The sequence below is a fragment of the Lissotriton helveticus genome, chromosome 1_1 (genome assembly GCF_964261635.1).
Source record: "Lissotriton helveticus chromosome 1_1, aLisHel1.1, whole genome shotgun sequence".
Classification (NCBI taxonomy): domain Eukaryota; kingdom Metazoa; phylum Chordata; class Amphibia; order Caudata; family Salamandridae; genus Lissotriton; species Lissotriton helveticus.
In genome coordinates, this window is record NC_136057.1 from 105,417,771 (window position 1) to 105,438,537 (window position 20,767).

The 20,767-nt window shown below is 45.9% G+C and overlaps 1 protein-coding gene across 1 annotated transcript in view; it reads right to left on the reverse strand.

Moving 5' to 3' along the window:
- LOC144759165 (uncharacterized) overlaps nt 1-20,767 on the reverse strand; it is a 113,685-nt gene that overhangs the window by 30,626 nt on the left and 62,292 nt on the right. Inside the window, 3 exon segments of the mRNA XM_078646471.1 lie at nt 14,269-14,382; nt 14,461-14,964; nt 15,079-15,405. Of these exon segments, the coding sequence (XP_078502597.1) occupies nt 14,269-14,382; nt 14,461-14,964; nt 15,079-15,405 (945 nt within the window).

Consider the following 20,767-nt stretch of genomic DNA (forward strand, 5'->3'; position numbering starts at 1 on the left):
TCGTTTCATCCCTTTCAGCGATGCACGTTTAAAAGAGACTGGTACCGAAAAGGAGAGTGATCGTATTTTGCAAGGACTTGTGTCACCGTCTATGCAGTTGGACACTACCGAACCTGAGACATTGTTTAAAGACCACACCGTACCTGAGAAGCGACGGTACGACCTGAGATCTAGCCCCAGAGACTAATAAAACTTGATCTAATGCGATTTCCCTTTTTCCCCCCCAAGAACTATTTTTGATCTTTCAGCTCTCTCGTCCCAGGGAACTAGCTCATTTTTTGATTTTCGAACCGCCATCCGGTTCCGCTGCTAGGGTCGCGGTTGAAGTGTAGGGAGTGCAACCAAGGAAGTTTTAGGTCCACGGTTCTGGTTGGTCCGAGGGAGTCACCCCGGACTGAACGGAGCGCACTCCCTGGCAGAATCAACCTACCACCGCGGGCAGCAAGTAGAGGATGGAGTTTCCAAGGGTAGAGAGACCTGTCAAACCTACGAACTTTGAAAAACAATTGTGTACTATACTGTCCAAGAGAAGATTTTTAATAATATGTGTTCTAATGCTGTGTAGCACTGTGATGCTTTTGATTGGTTATGCTCTATTCGTATTTCGAGTTTCCCTATTCTCAAATGACACTCTGCCAACGCCTCCTCCCACTCTCTCCCCACACTCTTTTCACCCTCTACCTGAACACGAGTCTGCCAGAAGACTCAAATTTGTAAATAACTCTTTCATCCAACTCCTACACCAACACCAGTCTATAATGAACACATCAAACTGTTGGATATACGGACTCATGCCGCACACAACTGATAAGGGTATCCCATACTTCATCCTGCCATTTAGTTATTATGGTTCTCTGTGGGCTTTTCAGACCATGTTCCTATTCGCCCTAGAACCATACCCGACCCGTTCCACTGAGAGCGATTCCAGTAACAAGGCATTAATAGCAGGGATAAGAAATATGAGTAGGGATATCGACACATATCTGACTATCCCCAAAGATGAACTGACTCCATACACTCGTTGGAACGTAACCAAACATGGCGTTTACCTGATCAAGAGCCAAGCAGCAAAGAAATCCCGCTCAGTTTGGATAGTGCCCCACCGAGGTCACTTATGTTTACAAGGTATTGGTAGGGATCCCACAGCACAGTTAGGAAAGAGCATTTGCACAGAAACATATGTGTTCGCCTCCCGAACTTCCCCTATACTCTTAGCAACCAAAGGTACGTATTTCGTCTGCCACGACCAAGCCTATACATGGTTACCCCCTGACTTCTCAGGCACGTGTTTCATCTAATTTCTGCTGCCTCCCACCTACACGGCCCGAGCAGATTACCATCGGACAAGGACAGCTAGAGGTGTCGTGAGTAAAGACGACACCGCGGGTCAGGAATTCGCTGACTTCGCAAAAGGTTTTCTGCCATTTTGGGGGCCTATGGTGAACAGCAGGAATATTCGCCAGTTAGCAAGGATAGTTGAATCCGCCGTGACTACGACGGCCGGAGCACTTGGCAATTTGACAACCGAGCTTCAGTCGGATCGACTTATGACCCTTCAGAACCGAATTGCCCTTGATATCATACTCGCCGATCGTGGTGGTGTGTGTAGAGTCATCCAATCCAGTTGTTGCATATTCATCCCTGATAATGCGCCGACAGTATACCAGGCCATCTCTAAACTACATGAAATATCTGGTTCCCTTCACGTTGAGAAAGGGGATTGGTCCTTGCTAGGGTGGTTCTGGGAACTGATCACCGGCTGGGGATGGAAAACACTGATCTTCATTGGGATGATCTTAGCACTTCTGTTTATGTTCTGCCTATGTGTACAGTGCGCTCCTGCACTCTGTGGCCTCTGTGCTACTTCATGTGTACGGAAGCCTGTGTCAAGGGACGAACTGAGCAACAGAATGATGTTACAGCAGCATCTCCACGAATTCCTTCATACAGATTTGGACTCGGATTAACATGAGTTATTGCCTTACATAAGGGCAAAAGGAGGGTCTGTGGTTCTGAAAATCTGGACCCTGTTGTTATCCCAATATCGAGGTCCAATACTCGTGTCACAAAATATCAACGTACCATGACGATTTTGGTGTCCATGAACCGATAATGATTAGGACATCATTCCTATGTATTTGCGTCACAATCGAGGGTTGCCAACGCCCCTAAATCGTAGTTTCTGTCCTGTGGAAAAGTAAATTTTGCCATGTTATATGTGCCTACGTGTTCCCCATCCTATGCTATATGTGCATGATCGATATGCATGTATCCCCTATGATCGATTAAAGACGCAATCATAGTTGTGTCCAACTCTAGTATGCCAGTTTCCAGTTCTCGTGAAAGCAACGAGTATTAGGCCTATGTTGCCACGTTTTACAGTGTGCACGTTAATTCCAAGCATTGTCCCCGTTTCTAGGCCTCAAAAGGGCCCGGACATCAGATTCAAGCTCCAGTTTCCTGAACCCACTCCGAGGAGCGATGCAGCCCCCACCTGCATCCCTGACCCTTCACTTACTTCCTGCCGCGCGGTGCCCGGCCCGGCCTGGCTCTGCCTGCCTGTCTGCCAAGAGTATGTTATGTTTCTAGTTATCAGTCCAGCCCTCCTTCTTTGCATTCCTAAGCTACTGAACTGCATCAACAGTTCCAGCTATGGTCTAGCCTCTCTGTCTCCATGTAAGAGAAATACTGTATTAATATTCATAGAATATTCCTAGCACATGCAATACATGTAGAATAATGCATGCTCCCGTCTTAGTGTCAAGTAGCCTTTGCCCTGATAACTTTTGGATTCTATCAACATGTACTCCAAACACCAGATACCAGATATGCTATAGGTACATGTCGTCCTGACACCGCAGACTTTAGTCTCCTCTTCTAGTGCAGAAGTCATAGCCCCCAGTTCTCCCTGGTAACTCGTCATTGCCCGTTTGCGCGCACCACTAGGTTAAAGGTCCCAGCTGCTCGAGTAGCCCCCTCCATGTTTCCGCCCCATTCATGACACTTCTGTGACGTTTCATACCACATGTCTCGATACACGCCCTGTACACGCCTTTCTTTCTCCACGCATGTACTCTTATCTTACGTTTGTCATAAGTTACGCCTACTGTATGTAATGTATTGGAAATGTATTACTATATATATGCTTCACTGTCGATGAAGCATTGCAGCTGCCTTCCGTCCTTCCTGTTTTATTTCAGGCTGTCCCGTTCCAGTCCCTTCCCTTTTGCCTGAATAAATCCTTTTGACTCGGACACATCGGATCCTGCCTCTTATTTATTGAGCTATCTGTTATTGTTAATATAGTCAAAAATAGTCCCGGTATTATTTATTTATATACCACATAATGGCGCCCGAATAGGGACGAGCCCCTTCCTCACGCGCTGGCGATGCCACGCAGGTCCCCTGACCCTCTACAGCTGTGACGGAACTCTACTGCGCACCGGCAGATATTTCTGCTTCAAGTCTCCCTCAGGCCCACGGAGGAAACGGCGTCTGCGGTCCGACATCCAGACGAAGCGGTGTGGAATGCGGTTCGTCCCGACCAGAGCCCAAGCCGAGAGAGCAAGGTCCGAAGTATCCGGAGGCCCACCTGTAACCGAAGTTTCCGAAGTTCGTAGTCCGACGTCGTAGCAGTCCAGTCAAGTTCAGTCCGAGGCCTTCCAGTTTCTGCTTTCCCGGTGAGTACCGCCACAGGGGAAGTATCTAGACAGGAGCATTAGTTTGTTCCTGGTCCGATGGGTTTGGGTACGCAGATCCAGCACGAAGTATTCACCTAGGTGGATACGGGTCCTGACGTGTCTCTTTATGGGACCGGTATGTTCTGTACTGTTTTAGCAGTGCAGCCAGTAATTCTAGAAAGTTTCGTTCTCGAGAAATTCATGTGTTCTGTTTTCAGTGTATCAGGTAATATTCTGTTCGAACTGTTATCAATGTATTTTTATGTCGTGGTATGAATGTTTTGTTCGCTGTTTTCTTACTGTGATTATTGTGTATTGTGTTCCAAGTATATTCTTGTAATGCCTTTATTCTCGAAATTACGTCAGTTAAAGACCAGAAAAGGGTTGCTCGAAGAAGCAGTTCCTGTCCCTCCTAGGGACAGTCCAGGACATTTTATGTATCACAAGCATGGCTTAGATGCCATAATATATCTAGACTTATGGGCGGACTATACCAAGGAACTAGAAGAGAAATATAGATGGCCCGTATCAGGTACATGGGATGCCGAGTGCATCATGCGAGTAGAAGAAGCATTATGGAAAAAGAAAGCCAGACAGTCCCAGAAAGATGCCATCGAGTTATGGCGCAAAGAATCTCATAAAAGAACCGAAAAATAATTCAGAAAAACAGAATTAAGTAGGGAATCCTCAGAAAAAGCCCAGGAAAGGGAATTAATCGAAGAAGGTGAACGAGTTAGAGCAGAACAGTCAGACAGACAGAGAAATGCCCTTATTAAAGGTATGTATCCTCTTCTTGCCGAGGGCTTGCCAAAAGCAACCCCGGAAGCACCCTGTAATTTCCCGCCACCATTGGTCCCGATTAAGCTACGTCACAAACCGACCGCAGCTGATATTTTTCTCTCGTCCTATTTGGACGATACAGTCCCAGAATATACAAATCCTATTCCGCCTGCTCCCGTTAATAATGTAATTCCGGCTCCTCCAGTCGCTGGTTCCGTGGGTTCAGTTCATGTTACAGCACCTGTTACAGTACCCCCGGCCCAGCCCACAGTACATGTACCCGCTTTGCCAGTCACTCTACCAGCACGTACAGTACACACCGACGATTCTAGTTTAGGAGCCGCGGGGTGAGGTTCTCTTCGTACCCCGCCTCAAACCAGACGGCTGACGCTACATGAACTAGCGTTACAGCGTACGCCAAAAATGACTACATACGCAGATATCAAGCGAGCCCTTACTGAATGCCGTTATGATCCAGTTCCAGGCGAAGGTCATATGGTCATATATTCATTACGTTTAAGACGGGTTGTCGATTATTTGGACACCCTGCCCGATATGGGAGAACATCTAGACAGAATATATCGTTTTATCCGTACAGGAGTGAATCCAGAAAGTATTCACGAAGCCATGGTTCAAAGAAAAGTCGAGACTCAGCTCATGATTCTAAAGTTTTTGATTAACTGTTTAATAAGAGAGCAAGATTGTCCAGAAAAAGATCAAGAAGAAATGAAAGCCCTGACTAGGTGGAGTGACAATATAGCAGAGGGAAAACACAAGACACAAAATTGTATAGAAAGTATGTACAAGAAAATCCGTAGGGAAATCATAAAGTTACACGAGAAACAAGAAGCAAGACAAGCAACCGAGAAAGAGAATGACTCTTCTACTGAAGAGGTAGACGACGAGAATCCTTCCAGAATAGCGTATGTAGGTAGAACTAGACTTTCCGACCGACATTCACGCCCAGATTACAAGAAAGTTTTTCCTCCTCCAGCACCAGAACAGTGTTCTCTTGAGCAAGTATTCCAAGCTACCGATCACATTCTGAAATCACGAATAGGTTATAGCGAGCTTAGTACAATGCATGAACAAGAACGAGCCCGATCAGCAGTCCGGTGGACTACTGATTCTACCACTTTTCCAGACGAAATAGTGGCACAAATGTTTCTGAAACTGCCCCCAGCCGAACAGCGTCTGGTGGGTATGTATATGATCCAGCACCTCATTACGCTGTATGAGGATCAACATTCTGATCCAGGTCCTCTACAAACAGAAACAAGACGAAGATACTAGTGATTTTTATTCTAGATTTGAAAAATGTTTTATTATTAATAGTGGTCTGAAAACAAGTAGTGAGTCAAACCCTCATCTTTTTGTTACCAAACTAGTCGAGAATTCAAGTCCACAAGTTAAAAATCGAGTACTGAAAGTCGAAAGTACCTGGCAAGCTAATACTCCGTCACAGATGCTCCAAATGCTCCAGTATCACCAGAACAGAATCAGGGAAGAGCAGGAACACGAAAGGAGACGTATGAAAGACACGAAAATGAAAGTATTAGTTGCACAATCTGTTCCACAAGACAGTCAGAAGAGGGGTCCGAATCAAGCCAGTCATCCTGCAACTCCCGTTAAAGGGACATGCAATTACTGTAAACAGCCAGGTCATTTTATAAACGAGTGTGCAGTTCTGAAACACAACATAGCTACTGGTAAAACTAAAGAGAGACCACGTCCGCCTAGACAAGAACAAGTTTCACAGACTTCCCAGCCACCACAGAATGCACAACAGTCAGTTACCGCACCGCAGCCTATCGCTGCAACACAGCATGTTACACAGCAGATGTACCAGTATGCACAGACAGAGTATCCAGATTATCAGCCATATTCATGAAACAGCCTAGAGAGGGAGGTAGGCTTGCCTCTCATCGAGATACCTGTAGATCAAGAGGGTCCCTATGTACACAGTCAAGTATTGGGGAAAGACAGAAAGTTTCTGATTGATACAGGGGCAAGTAGGACTACCATCAGTCATGACGAGGTTCCAGGGGCTCCACTCTCAGGCTCTAGAAATGTTTCCCTTGGATTTTCAGGAAAGCCTATTGTTAATGAAATATCGAAACCAGTTACTCTAGAAGTTGGTCCATTGTCCCGAACTACAGATTTGTTACTCACGAAGTCTTGTCCAGAAAATTTGTTAGGCATTAAGACATTGAAAGAATTAGGGGCAGTCATATGCTGCTCCCCAGAAGGGGTCCGCCTGTTCTTGCGCGATTTTAAAGGTCATTATGTATTACGTGATTTTGATCCAAGATTATTGAATGTACCACAGCATTTATGGGCGCAAGGTCCAACTGATGTAGGTTGTATGCATATCACACCCCACCGTGTGACTCTGAAGCAAGGTGTTGTTTTGCCACGAATCAGACAGTACAAATTGCCACCTGAGGCTGTAGCAGCCTTATCCAAAATTATTGACGAACTTATTGTTCAAGGAGTGGTTGTAGAAACTGACTCCAATGTATGTAATTCTCCTATCATTCCAGTCCTGAAACGTACGGATCCAAATGCACCTCCAGTTTATCGATTAGTGATTGACCTTCGAGAACTTAATAAATGTATTATACCTCAGTACCCAGTAGTCCCAGATATTTCTTCTCTATTGACAGCCATTGATTCTGAAGCTACGTTCTTTACAGTTATCGATCTCAAGAACGCATTTTTCAGTGTCCCCATTCATCCAGACAGCCAGTTCCTTTTCGGATTCTGTTTAAATGGAAGAAGCTATAAATTCACACGAGCACCTCAAGGTTTTACAGAAAGTCCTAGTATTTACAGTCAAGCACTTAAGAGACAACTAGACAATATTCACATGCCAACTGACACTGCCCTGCTCCAGTATGTCGATGATCTACTGATCACAGCTCGTTCTGAACGTGACTGCGAGCGTGCGTCACTTACAGTTCTGTATTTTCTGGCCGACATGGGGCACAAGGTGTCCCCTTCCAAATTGCAATTCTGTGTCCAGCAAGTGGTCTACTTAGGACACTTACTGTCCAAGAGGGGTAGGCAGTTGACACCTGACCGTATCCAGTTAATAGCATGTCTTCCACAGCCCAAGACACAGAAGGAGGTGCGAGCTTTTATCGGCCTCACTTCTTACTGCAGACAATGGATTCCTCAGTATGCATTTCTAGCCAAGCCACTGATACAGTTAACGACACAGGAGGCAGCCGTATCGACTGTCCTCCCTTGGACCCAGGAACATACACTTGTTTTTAATGAATTAAAGAAAACTTTATGTAATGCACCTGTTCTAGCAACACCGAACTACAGTAAGCCTTTTACACTTTTTGTTACAGAACGTGATGGTACTGCATTATCTGTTCTCACACAAGATCAAGCAGGACAATACAAGCCCTGTGCTTATTTTTCTAGCACATTAGATCCGGTGGCCCAGGCTCTGCCTGCGTGCCTCAAGTCCGTTGCAGCCACAGCTCTAGCTATCAGACAGAGTGATTCCATAGTGTTAGGACACTCCCTGACAGTACAAGTTCCACACTCCGTGGAAGTTCTTTTAAACCGAACACAGACTCAGCACTTGACAATTGCACGTTTAACAGGTTATGAACTGACATTATTTCAGCCACACATAGAAATCAGACGCTGCAACATTTTAAATCCAGCTACCCTGTTACCGTCAGTTACTTCAAATCCTGCCACACATGATTGTGTGGAAGTTGTTAACATCATGACAAAGCCTAGACAAGACTTGACAGACATTGCATTGCCTGATCCCGACCTGACACTTTATGTGGATGGTTCATGTATGAGAACAAGTACAGGAGAACTAGTAGCCGCGTATGCAGTGACTACTGAAACCGAGGTTATAGAAACACATCGTATTGACACCCTGTCTGCTCAAGCAGCAGAGCTCATCGCTCTGACCCAAGCCTGCATACGTGCCAAGAACCTGAAGGTTAACATATACACAGATTCACGTTATGCATTCGGAGTCGTACACGACTTTGGAGTGCTCTGGCAGGAGAGAGGTTTTATGACCTCTCATGGAACCAAGATTCAGCATGGTCTCCTCATTCAAGCTCTGTTAGATGCAATACATTTACCGACAGCTATTGCCATCATGAAGTGCAAGGCACATACGAAAGCCACTGACACCATTTCCCAAGGTAACGATCTAGCAGATCGAACAGCCAAGCTTACAGCTCAGACTCCAGACATTCCAGTTAATACGACACAGACAGACGTTCCAGATCAGACTACTTGCATGACAGTTAAGGACCCTACACAAGATGTACTAGATATACAGTTACATGCTACTCCCGATGAAATCAAGAAGTGGTCCGAACAAGGAGGGGTCCAGACAGATCAAGGATGGTTGACGAAGGGAAAAGCCACATGGTTTCTCCCCGACTCTATGGTTCAAATCATTATTAACACCGCACATAGTCCAGCACATTTAGGAGAAAAAGCCATGTTAGACAGTATCCAGAACCTCTGGTTCAACAAGCATTTACGAGCAGCAGCCAAGCAGAAAGTACGTACCTGTATGATATGTTGTCAGTTCAATCCAGGTAAAAGTGTCCCGGTGGAACAAGGTGGATTCCAACCTCCTGACCACCCTTTTGAAGTCCTCCAGATGGATTATATTCAGATGGAGCGATGTTGAGGTTTCAAGTATGTCCTCGTAGTTGTATGTGCTTTGTCCAGGTGGACAGAGGCATATCCAGTTCCAGATTATACAGCCGCGACCACTGCCAGGCAGTTGGTTCGTGAGTATTTTCCCCGCTATGGACTACCTAGGGTCGTGTATTCAGATAACGGCCAGCCATTCTCATCCGAGCTCATGAAACAAGTTTCCCTTTTGTTAGGGTACCAGTGGAAGTTCCATTGTGTACGCCATCCTGAAGCAGCCGGTCTCGTAGAGAGACATAACCAGGCCCTGAAAATCCGCATTGCCAAAGTGTGTGCAGAGAAAGGTGTAGATTGGATAGTAGCACTGCCAGTTGCCCTTTTTTACATGAGAATGGTCGCTCACTCCCGTTCAGGTCTATCTCCCTACTCGATAGTATTTGGCCGCCCCCCCAACATGTGGGGTACTCCTAGACCCCGTAGCATTACCGATATTGACAGTAATATGTTGACAGATTATCTTGCCCTCCTTGATGTCTGCACTACAATCTTGTCGTTCACAGGTTGCCGCTGCATTTCCAGACAACACCGAGGTGAAACCGCATGAAGTCGTTCCGGGTGACATGGTCCTTATAAGGAACTTTGATCGTTCAAGTCTGCTGGAGCCCCGTTGGAAGCAGCCCCGCCTGGTCCTCCTCACCACCCGGACAGCAGTAAAGCTGGAAAATCGTAAAGGGTGGCTACATATGAGCCACGTTAAAAAATTCCATGGACTAAAACCTAAAACATTTCTCAAGGACTGCCCCGCTCTTAAGAACTGTCCAGACTCTGAATCTACAATTCCCCTGTTAGAGAAAACTCCACAGCAGGAGTATAAAGCAAAACTCCGGTCTAGTAAAATAAGTCAGCCAGTTTAATTGTCTAAGTCCCTCTCGGGTGAAACGGTTAGACAGGTTCCTGACATGTATGAGACAGACCCACACAGTGAGAGAGTTAGTCAAAACTCTAAAAGATGTATTATCGTTCTATTCTTTTTATTGTTCCTAAGTCTTATGGTTACATGCATAAGTTATGCGTTACATCTATGTTTTCCTATTTCACATGTACATATGTTGTCTAATGTTACAGTAGAGCACACATTTAGTGATCTGCCTCCTCACGAGTTATCCTATCGTCTTGCTATGCGTAACAACACTTTTATCCGAATGTTGCACTATTCACACCAGACCAGCAATGCCACAAATTGTTGGGTGTGTGGTCGACTCCCCCCTTTCCAGACACCGAAGGGAGTTCTGCCACTTTTTCCTTATCCGTTTTCACATAATGGTTCGTGTGGAGCATGGTCCACGTTAACGTTATCCTCAACTGATATGTCCCTTCTGAATCGTACATGTTTCCCAGACAAGCAAGGTCTTTCCCATAGAACAGGGTTAGATCTAGAAAATGAAGTATATGATTTAGGTAATTATTCCTCGAATTTCATGGTTCTAAATGTTCAGTCCGATACTACTCCAGATTTGCCTGCTATTTCAGTACTACCAGTCAAAGGCGAATTATGTGTCAGAAAGAATGGTTCCGCACATGTAGGACATAGTGATTGTACTACTATTGTCGAGTATAGTGACAGTGGGAAATCTATTTTCAAAACCTCACGTCATTCTTATTTTGTTTGTGGTCAGACCGCATATGTTCGTCTATCCCTTGATTGGGATGGAACATGTTACATTGCCTTCCTACTGCCACCAGTATTTCTAGCCCCATCCGATTATCACAGAAACACACATCTAGTACACGTTAGACATAAAAGGGAGACTGAGTCCCCAATTGTCGATCAAACTGAAACTGCTCTAGAACAATATCAAGACTTCAATAAAGGTTTCTTTTTCTTTATAGGACCTGTCCAGAATAGTAAGTTAATACGTAGGTTAACCAGAACCCTTGAAGCAGTAGTGAATGAGACTACTTCCGCTCTAGGTAACTTAACCGAAGAGCAATCTGCTATGCGTTTTGTTGTGCTCCAAAATCGTCTCGTTCTTGACGTCATACTGGCCCATAGAGGAGGAGCTTGTAGAGTCATCGGATCTAGTTGCTGCATTTTCATTCCAAATAACGCGCTGTCTGTTTATTCAGCTATAACCAGACTTCATAAAATTGCCCATCAGTTACACCAGAATCCAGGCACCTGGACATGGTCCGGTTGGCTCTGGAGTATCATCTCTGCCTGGGGATGGAAAGTATTGTCATTCCTAGGTATAGCAGTAATGATCATATTCAGTTGCTGCCTCTGTTTACAATGTGGCCCTGCGATTTGCGGCATGTGTGCTACCTCTTGTATTCCGAGTCCTAAATCCCGTTCCAAGACAATTCGAGACGAGCAAATGATGCTATATGAACAGATAGATGGTATCATGAATATTGATGTTTCCTGATGGAAACGTAGGGCACAAGGAGGGAATGTGGAAAAGTAAATTTTGCCATGTTATATGTGCCTACGTGTTCCCCATCCTATGCTATATGTGCATGATCGATATGCATGTATCCCCTATGATCGATTAAAGACGCAATCATAGTTGTGTCCAACTCTAGTATGCCAGTTTCCAGTTCTCGTGAAAGCAACGAGTATTAGGCCTATGTTGCCACGTTTTACAGTGTGCACGTTAATTCCAAGCATTGTCCCCGTTTCTAGGCCTCAAAAGGGCCCGGACATCAGATTCAAGCTCCAGTTTCCTGAACCCACTCCGAGGAGCGATGCAGCCCCCACCTGCATCCCTGACCCTTCACTTACTTCCTGCCGCGCGGTGCCCGGCCCGGCCTGGCTCTGCCTGCCTGTCTGCCAAGAGTATGTTATGTTTCTAGTTATCAGTCCAGCCCTCCTTCTTTGCATTCCTAAGCTACTGAACTGCATCAACAGTTCCAGCTATGGTCTAGCCTCTCTGTCTCCATGTAAGAGAAATACTGTATTAATATTCATAGAATATTCCTAGCACACGCAATACATGTAGAATAATGCATGCTCCCGTCTTAGTGTCAAGTAGCCTTTGCCCTGATAACTTTTGGATTCTATCAACATGTACTCCAAACACCAGATACCAGATATGCTATAGGTACATGTCGTCCTGACACCGCAGACTTTAGTCTCCTCTTCTAGTGCAGAAGTCATAGCCCCCAGTTCTCCCTGGTAACACGTCATTGCCCGTTTGCGCGCACCACTAGGTTAAAGGTCCCAGCTGCTCGAGTAGCCCCCTCCATGTTTCCGCCCCATTCATGAGACTTCTGTGACGTTTCATACCACATGTCTCGATACACGCCCTGTACACGCCTTTCTTTCTCCACGCATGTACTCTTATCTTACGTTTGTCATAAGTTACGCCTACTGTATGTAATGTATTGGAAATGTATTACTATATATATGCTGCACTGTCGATGAAGCATTGCAGCTGCCTTCCGTCCTTCCTGTTTTATTTCAGGCTGTCCCGTTCCAGTCCCTTCCCTTTTGCCTGAATAAATCCTTTTGACTCGGACACATCGGATCCTGCCTCTTATTTATTGAGCTATCTGTTATTGTTAATATAGTCAAAAATAGTCCCGGTATTATTTATTTATATACCACAGTCCCAATCCCTTAGACTCCATTTTGTGAACGGCATCCATCTTACGTCTTGCCCTCATGTTAAGTCAATTAAAGGTCGAGCTTGATCCAAAGGGACACGTCCACCTTCCCTGACTTCCCCCTGACCTGTCCCAACTGACTCCATGGCCTTAAGCCAAACCTGTTTGGGCAGCTGCTCGCCCAGTGGCCGAATACGATAGCATCAATGCATAACATTCCACAAACCATTCACTACATACAGACCATGCTTTCTGCAAACATGCACCTGTCCACGTTCCTTGTTTATGGCCAGTTTTATGACTAGGAGGTGCCCTTCTTTATTGAGGTTTCATCGATATCTGATGGGAGTTCCGGGCCTAACTGGGTAATCTATGACATCTAAAATGTGGGCTTGCTTACATGACTCCGCACTTTGTATTATTGCAGAAATATGTTTATAGCCATATCATAAACTCAAGAATTCTTGCTCGAAGCCATTATTTGTGTATATAAGGAGAAGGCTGGTTCTGTAAAAACGAACACGAACAGTCTCCTGAGAATACATGACCCGTGTTTGTCGTGCTTCTAGGGCACGTGTTACTTGATAGCTACCAATAAAACTTGATCTCTGACTGCGACTAGAAGACTCATTGTTTCTGTGGTCCGGAACAAGGGAGAACTCAGAGGTCTTCGGGTGTTATCCCCTGGCACCACCGGGTTCCTAAAAACCCGGCACCTCAGTGCTTGCGGCAGGGTCAGAAATGACTTCTCTAAATACATTTAGCACAGGCATACCATTATGCACGGAGTGCTTGCCTTTGAACACTTTTAGCTGGGACTTAAACATCAGTATGCCATACATCGTGCCCTTAAATACCGAACAATGCTAATTAGTGCATGGACTTTTAAAATAAATGAATCTGCAAGGCGTGAATCACGCCCGGAGAGCCACAGCTGCCAGTAAAGCCCTGCAGCCTCTCTCAGAAACTAGTGCAGCAAACAGCATGCGAAGAAGAAACATGCTGCACAACTTGTGACCCTCGGCAATCCGATACCTGCCGTTTAAGAGGCATGCTGCAACGTTCTCCTCTCTTCCACGTTGGTATGTTGCTAGGCCCAAGATATGCTCTCTGTGCTCCTTCATGCAAGAGATCTCTTTTTTCCACGCTGCTCGCTTTTTAAAAGCAAGAGCTGCAAATGGTGCCTCAGTGATGTGTGAAGTGTATGCGCTTCGCAACGCAGTTTGCGCACTCAGGGTTATTACAATAAATGCACGCTCCCTACAGGGAACACTGGCCGTTAGGAATTTATTACTATAAGCCCTCGCTAAGTCACAACATTCCAGTAAAACTTACTTTGGGGTAAGCCGGACATAAGATTGTTACAGTGAAAATGGATCAATCTTGTTTGTATTAACTGGTGTTGCAGAAACGTTTGTTTTGAGTGAAGTTCCTGGCATAAACTGTGCAGTGATAGGGTTCAGTTTAGTGTGTATTATTTGGTGCCGTTGCATATGTGTCTTACCAGTAAAGCTCTTCTCTCACCCAGTGCAGCGATGAGGCCTCTCACTGGAGTGTAAACTTCGGGGCCGTAGAAGATGTGCCTTACCAGTAAAGCTCTTCTCACACACCGTGCAGTGATAAGGCCTCTTTCCTGTGTGTGCACTTTGATGCCGTACATGGCCTTTCTTTCTGGGAAAAGCGCTTGGAAGACACTTTGCAGTGATAAGGTTTCTCTTCTGTGTGTTTGGTGTGACGAGACTTGACTTTTGATTTAAGCTCTTCTCGCACACAGTGCAGTGAAAAGGCTTCTCTTATGTGTGTACGCTTTGATGCCGTACAAGGCTTCCGTTCTGCGAAAAGCGCTTTGAACAAACAGTGCAATGATAAGGTCTCTCTCCTGTGTGAGTTCTTTGATGCAGTACAAGGGTTGCCTTCTCAGAAAAGGTTTTGGAACACACAGTGCAGCGATGAGGTCTCTCTCCGGTGTGTGCTCTTTGATGCAGTACAAGGGTCGACTTACGAGAAAAGCGCTTCTCACACACAGTGCAATGATGAAGTCTCTCTCCTGTGTGTACACTTTGATGCCGTACGAGGTCTCCCTTTTGAGAAAAGCGCTTTGAACACACAGTGCAGTGATGAGGTCGCTCTCCGGTGTGTATTAGTTGGTGCTTTAGTAGAGTTGCCTTTTGATTGAAGCTCTTCTCACACATGGTGCAGTGAAAAGGCTTTTCTCCTGTGTGTATGCTTTGATGCCGTACAAGGCCTTTCTTATTAGCAAAGCGCTTGGAACACTCTGTGCAGTGATAAGGCCTCTCTCCTGTGTGTACGCTTTGATGAGGCCTCTCTCCTGTGTGTACGCTTTGATGCCGTTCAAGGCCTTTCTTATAAGCAAAGCGCTTGGAACACACTGTGCAGTGATAAGGCCGCTCTCCAGTGTGTGTTCTTTGATGCTGTAAAAAAGTTGCCTTTTGAGTGAAACACTTTTTACACGTTTCGCAGGGATATGACCCGAGGCTGGTGTGTCCTTTTTTGTGCCTCACAAGAAGTGTCTCATTGATAAATCGTTTGTCACATACATTACAAGCAAAGCGTCTCTCACTCATGTGCCGTTTTTTTAAGTAGATATTTTTAGTAAAATTCATCTTGACTCCGGAACCTTTATGGCTTTCTTTTCCATTCATATTTTCTAGATGTGATTGTTGTTCTGCAAAATAGAAAAAACATTGAAATTTACATGAAGAAAATATTTCTTGAAAAAGCTGCATTGATATAATATGGAGAAGTGAACAGTTACAATTCAGGGAAAAAAATGTATGTTTTAGGAAAAAGAGTCACACTTCCCTTTGAGGCACAAATGGTGGCTAGTCCTCCTACATAAAGTGCATTGACCTGGTCCTGCAGCAGGAGCATGCTGGGAAATCAAGTGATTCACAAGAACCACTGTTAGACATGGGGTTTCTAGTTGGCTAGGGTAGGCACCTAAGCCAGGCAGAATCCACCACTCTAGTCCGGGTAAGTCGGATACACACCTGAGATAACCTGCGCTCACCCTCTGGTAGCTTGGCGCAGAGCAGTCAGGCTAGTTTAAAGAGGCAATGTGCAGAGCAATTTGTGCAACACACTCGCGCAGCAACACAGTGAGTAAACCACAAAAGAGAATCCACGCAGGATTAAGTAAAAAAAGATTCTATATTGTACATCAAACAAGACCAAAATGACTAAATCACAGTTAGTGCAAATAATGCGGGTTTGACAGAGAAAAACACACATTACTATGAAAACATAGGTAACAGCGCACCTGCGTTCCTATTACACTTCATACGGTAACTGTAGTGAATGTGGTTGAAGTGATTGCATTTAGAAACCAAACGTACGGCGCAGGAGCACCTACTAAACGCCAAACAGTAATTGAGATTGAGTCTTCCAGCAGTTCTCCTCTATGGACAGTCCTGCGCCATTCTTGAGGTCATCTCCAGAGCAGAGACAATGCTGAACAAGAAATGCCCCTCACGCTCTTGCGAATTTGGAGCCCGCCGGGGCCGCTTGAATGGCGTCTCTTTGCCCAAGGGAAACCAAGCCACCCGTGAAGGAGAGCAGGGCGGCTTTACCACTCTGCTCGACCCAACCCGCCTCACAGTACCTTTGTGGGTGCAGGGTCACGGTCATCAGGGCATCTGTAACTTGCTAACAATGTTGTCATGTCTCGGGAGTGGGACCCGATGTTGAGAGCTTCGTGCAGTAAACGCGTTAAAACCAGAGGACAAGGCTGGCTGGAATGAGCCTCAGAATGCTGGCCGCCGCATGTTACGGAACAACGTGTAATCGAAAGGCCTGCTTTGAAGGCTGTGTGCAGCTCCTGTAGCTCTTCAACCTTGGAAGCAGCACTGTATCACCTCAGAGCAAGTCTTCAGGGGGCTGTTCCTCGAGTCTCACGACCAGAGGGGCCACACTAGTTTGTTCTTGGTGGCATCTGACGGTGGTGATATCTTGCCAGACTCCGGGGGCGAGGTTCACAATACAATTCCGCTGCAGTGAGCACACTGGCTCAAGGACGTGTTTGTTTCTCTGGTATTGCCTCCAGGGGAAACAACGCTGTTCTCGCTAGAGAAAAACGTTCACCACATGCTGGTTTGTAAAACATGGAGCACTTCCCTAGAAGGCACAAAGGCACTCCCCTGGTCAGAGCGCTGCACTGTAGGACCATGGTGCACTCTCCTGTAATACACAAAGCTTTACCTTGGTGCAGAAGGGTGCACTGGCGACATGCTAGCCCTTGTATAATGGGCTCACCCAGCAGAAGTCTTGGAGAAAAGAGGCAACAAGGTCTTTGATGGCCCTGAGATCTCAAGAGAACGGGGGGCAGTCAAACAAACCCTTGCAGAGCAGTTCAGGGCACAAAAGGAGGTGGCAGGCATCAGACAGCACATACAGGTAGGTTGCAGATTGGCAGTCCCTCCTGCAGCCCAGCAGCAGCAGGTCAACACAACAAGGCAGTTAGTCGAAATGGTTGTTGCTCCTGACAGCACAGCAGTCCTCATGGCAATGAGCAGTTTGTAGAGCCAACAGTGTCTGGCTTCAAGTCCCAAGCAGCGTCTAAAAACAGGGGATCAGAGTTCCAGTACATATACTCACAAAATGTACTTGATGAACGGGTGACTTCAAATGAACCCTCAGAAGTGTTCAACAGTCCCTTGCAGCCCATTCCTGGCTCCAGACAATCACTAGGGGGTAAATCAGCCCTTTGAGTGAGGACAGGACAGAACCTATTCAAATGTAAGTGTGAATCACCTCTCTCCCAGCCCAAGTAGACTATCAGCATGCAGATGAATGCAGATGTATCCCCTGTCACACCCAGCCCCGTCCATTGGGAAAGCTTCGTTGTCATGACTCTTCCAAACATGATAGTTGCAGGGGTTTCCTCTGTGGTTGAGTGAGGGGGTTAAACAGTAACCTCAAAGAATAGTGTTCAAAACACCTTCGAGGTCGAGCTTCCCCAATGTAGAATGCTGAACAGATTTCTTTAGAGTACTCATGAGGCGTTCTACCAGACCATTGGCCTGGGTTCAAAGGGGAGTGCTTTTTTTGATTCTTTATATTGAGGTGATTTAGAACGTTTTTGAATTCTCGACTATTAAAAGGTGGGTCGTTGTTAGATTTTAAGATTGCAGGTACAAGTCATGTCGCAAAGATGCCATCTATGTTTTGAATAACCCTGCTCATGTGTAGTGGATGAAAGGTATTCTACCAATGGAAAATGGGAGTATTGATCAACAATAACTAGAAGATAATGTCCATTATCCAGAGGGCCATAAAAAAATCAATAGCAATTCTCTCCCAAGCATGATGGGGCAATTCTGACACAATCAAAGGTTGCTGACTAACTTGAGATGAAAGACAGTTGCATATGTGACAAGTCTTCAATTCTTTCTTGACCCTTTGGTCAATATACGGAAACCAGACTAGATCACGGAGAGCTCTCTTAGTGGCAACTATTCCTCGATCTCCTTCTTGGGCAAATTCGACTACTTGTTGTCAGAGATTTTGATGAATAACAATCCATGTACCTTGCAGAATGAGGCCTTCATGCATTACTGAAAGTTCATCTTACATTTCTGAACTTCATATACTCGCTGTCATTAGTGAGAGGTCTAGAATACTGGTTCCACAACTTTTAATCTTGACATGCCACTACCTTAGCTCGTGGCAGTGAATATTTGCTCTAAAGCCAAGGCAGTTGGTGTACTCGATTTCACAATAATGTTTATGTTATGGGTGTCTTATATAGCGCTCGGCTACTCCGAGGAGTGTCCCGGCACTTTCTGACCCACAGCAAAACTACAGAAAGGAAACAAGAAAGAAGGCAGAAGGAAAAAACAATCACTGTCCATAAAGCCACGTTTTCAGACCTTTCCTAAAGGCCAACAGATTTGAAGTACAGCGGAGCAACAGGGGGAGAGTGTTCCATAGCTGAGGAGCCAAATGTTTGAAAGAGCGTCCCCCAACCCTTGCTTTCCTAACAGCAGGGACAATAGCCAGACCAAGGGATTCCGATCTAAGGGATCTTGTGGGTTTGTAGAAAGCAAGGCGTTTCTGAATGTATTCCGCTCCCACCACGTGGAGTGCCTTGTGCGCCAGCGTAAGTGCTTTAAAAACAATCCGCTTCCTAACAGGGAGCCAGTGTAGGGAGAGTAACAGGTCCGAGGCTCTCGCACGACGAGGCAAGCCGAAAATTGCCCGTGCCGCCGAATTTTCGACCACCTGAAGCTTTTGGAGTAGATAGTCCGGAAGACCCAAGTATAGGACATTTGAGTAATCCAGCCTGGAGCAGATAAGAGCCTGGACCGTCGTCTTCCTATGCACCAGAGGAAGCAAGGGAAGAAATGTGCGCAACATTTTAAGGAGACCATAGCAGGTGCCAGTCAGGCCCAGAATCTGGGACTTAAGAGACAGGCTGTTATCAATTTTACCCCAAGATTCTTGGCCACCAGAGAAGAGGACGAGGGAGGGAACATGTTCACAGGCCACCAATCCTGCCAGCTGGGGTCAGCCTGACACCCGAAGAAAAGCACCTCTGATTTATCAGGGTTGCACTTGAGGCTGGTCAGCTGAAACCAGTCAAAAACAGCCCCAAGGCAGCAGCGGATGCTCTCTCCGTTGAACTCCGCCCCCTTCCACAAGTGAAAAGGAGCTGGGTGTCATCGGCGTATGACATGATCTGAGCCCCGAAGGACTCTGCCAGCACCGCCAGAGGGGTCATGAAGATATTAAACAGAGTCGGGCTAAGTACCGACCCCTGTGGAACTCCGACCTCCAAAGGCGGCACTTCGGCAGAGTAAGGGGGGGCCCAGACCATCTGCCGGCGACCTGCTAAATAAGATCTAAACCAGCTCAACACCGTCCCTCTCAGACCGATCTCATAAAGTCTGCTGAGGAGAGCCTCATGAGGGACGGTGTCTAAGGCCGCCGACAGATCTAACATTACCAGCATGGCTCTACCACCTGAATCCAGCACTTCCTTAATGGCTTCATTAACCTCCAGAAGTGCCGTCTTGGTGCTTAGATTGGATCGAAAGCCCGGCTGGGTGGAGTGCAGCAGGCCATGGGTTTCGAGGAAAGTTGAGAGCACAGAGTGAACATGCTTTTCCACTATCTTTGCAAGAGCAGGTAGAAGGGAAATTGGCCTATAATTGGCATGATTCTCAGGGTCAAGACCAGGCTTTTTAAGGAGTGGAACAACCATTGCTTGTTTCCAGACCATAGGGACAACACCACTCGTCAGTGACAAATTAAGAATTGGATTAATCAATGGATTCAAGACCTCCGCAGCCCTAGCCAAAAAAGTAGCGGGGCAGGGGTCCAAGGGGGAACCTGACTTAAGTTTAGATAGGAGGTCCTGAGAGATGGAATCAGAGATAGCTGGAAACTCCGATAAGGAAGGACCAGTATCGGCTGTCAAAAACAGCAGATCCCTTGGAATAGTAGCAGCACAAGGGCTCAAGGAGGAGAAAGAATCTTGAATCCGCTTAATTTTAGTTGTAAAAAAGTTAGCTAATGAAACCACCCATGGTTCAGAAAACTCATGCTGCGACACACTGGCCTTAGGAGTTACAAACTCCTTAACAATGGTAAAGATTTCCCTGCAGGAACTTGACGCCGTCTCAATTCTTTTTTTTTTTTTTTTTTTTTGGGTAAAAACTTTTATTGAGCAACAAAATCAAAGTTACAGAGATGGGCCTACAACCGCACGGGCTGGCCGCTAAAAGCAAAGCACAACGTAATAAAAACAATGAGAGCCTTTCCGGCGGGCAGGCACAAACCGGATACAGGATGTCGCCCACACTATAGAACAGGAGAAGACAATTTTCCGTTTTATACACACAAAAACAAACAAACATCTAAAAGGCGAATGCATAATAAACGGAGTCAGCCCAGGAGGGGGAGGGGAACCCCACTAATCAGGAATCCAAAGTCACAATCAGCAGGATAAGGCAAGGCAGGGGGGGACAGCGGGGAGGTCAATCAAATCAAGGGACAGTATACGAAAGTTCAGGAACGTCGGCCTAGGG